This window comes from Antrostomus carolinensis, unplaced genomic scaffold (assembly GCF_000700745.2).
Source record: "Antrostomus carolinensis isolate BGI_N321 unplaced genomic scaffold, ASM70074v2 scaffold20163, whole genome shotgun sequence".
Classification (NCBI taxonomy): Eukaryota; Metazoa; Chordata; class Aves; order Caprimulgiformes; family Caprimulgidae; genus Antrostomus; species Antrostomus carolinensis.
The window spans coordinates 10,126-10,492 of record NW_010306087.1 but is presented as its reverse complement, the minus strand read 5'-3'; the positions used below and the strand labels follow the sequence as shown (position 1 = coordinate 10,492).

Genomic DNA, 367 nt, shown 5'->3' with positions numbered 1-367 from the left:
GTTGCTCAGCCATTTCCACTACCACCACCACCAGCACCATCACTACAGAAGAGATGCGGAGTGTCCACCCGGGCGGGCCGGGCAGGGGCCTGGGCAGCGCAAATCCCGGTACTCTGGGGCCAAGGTTGGCTTCCATGGTGCTCGGACACAAAAAAGGACTGTCCACTACCACCACCACCAGCACCATCACTACAGAAGAGATGCGGAGTGTCCACCCGGGCGGGCCGGGCAGGGGCCTGGGCAGCGCAAATCCCGGTACTCTGGGGCCAAGGTTGGCTTCCATGGTGCTCGGACACAAAAAAGGACTGAGAACAGCCACCAGTGTCAGCAGCCTCTGGAAAGCAGCGCTGCGCTACAGGAGGGAGCA

General features: G+C 61.9%; 1 protein-coding gene across 1 annotated transcript in view; it reads left to right on the top strand.

Moving 5' to 3' along the window:
• RNF43 (ring finger protein 43) overlaps window positions 1-367 on the top strand; it is a 13,301-nt gene that overhangs the window by 6,148 nt on the left and 6,786 nt on the right. The window contains 1 exon segment of the mRNA XM_029084285.1: window positions 54-367. This exon segment is cut by the window's right edge and continues 52 nt beyond it. Within this exon segment, the coding sequence (XP_028940118.1) occupies window positions 54-367 (314 nt within the window).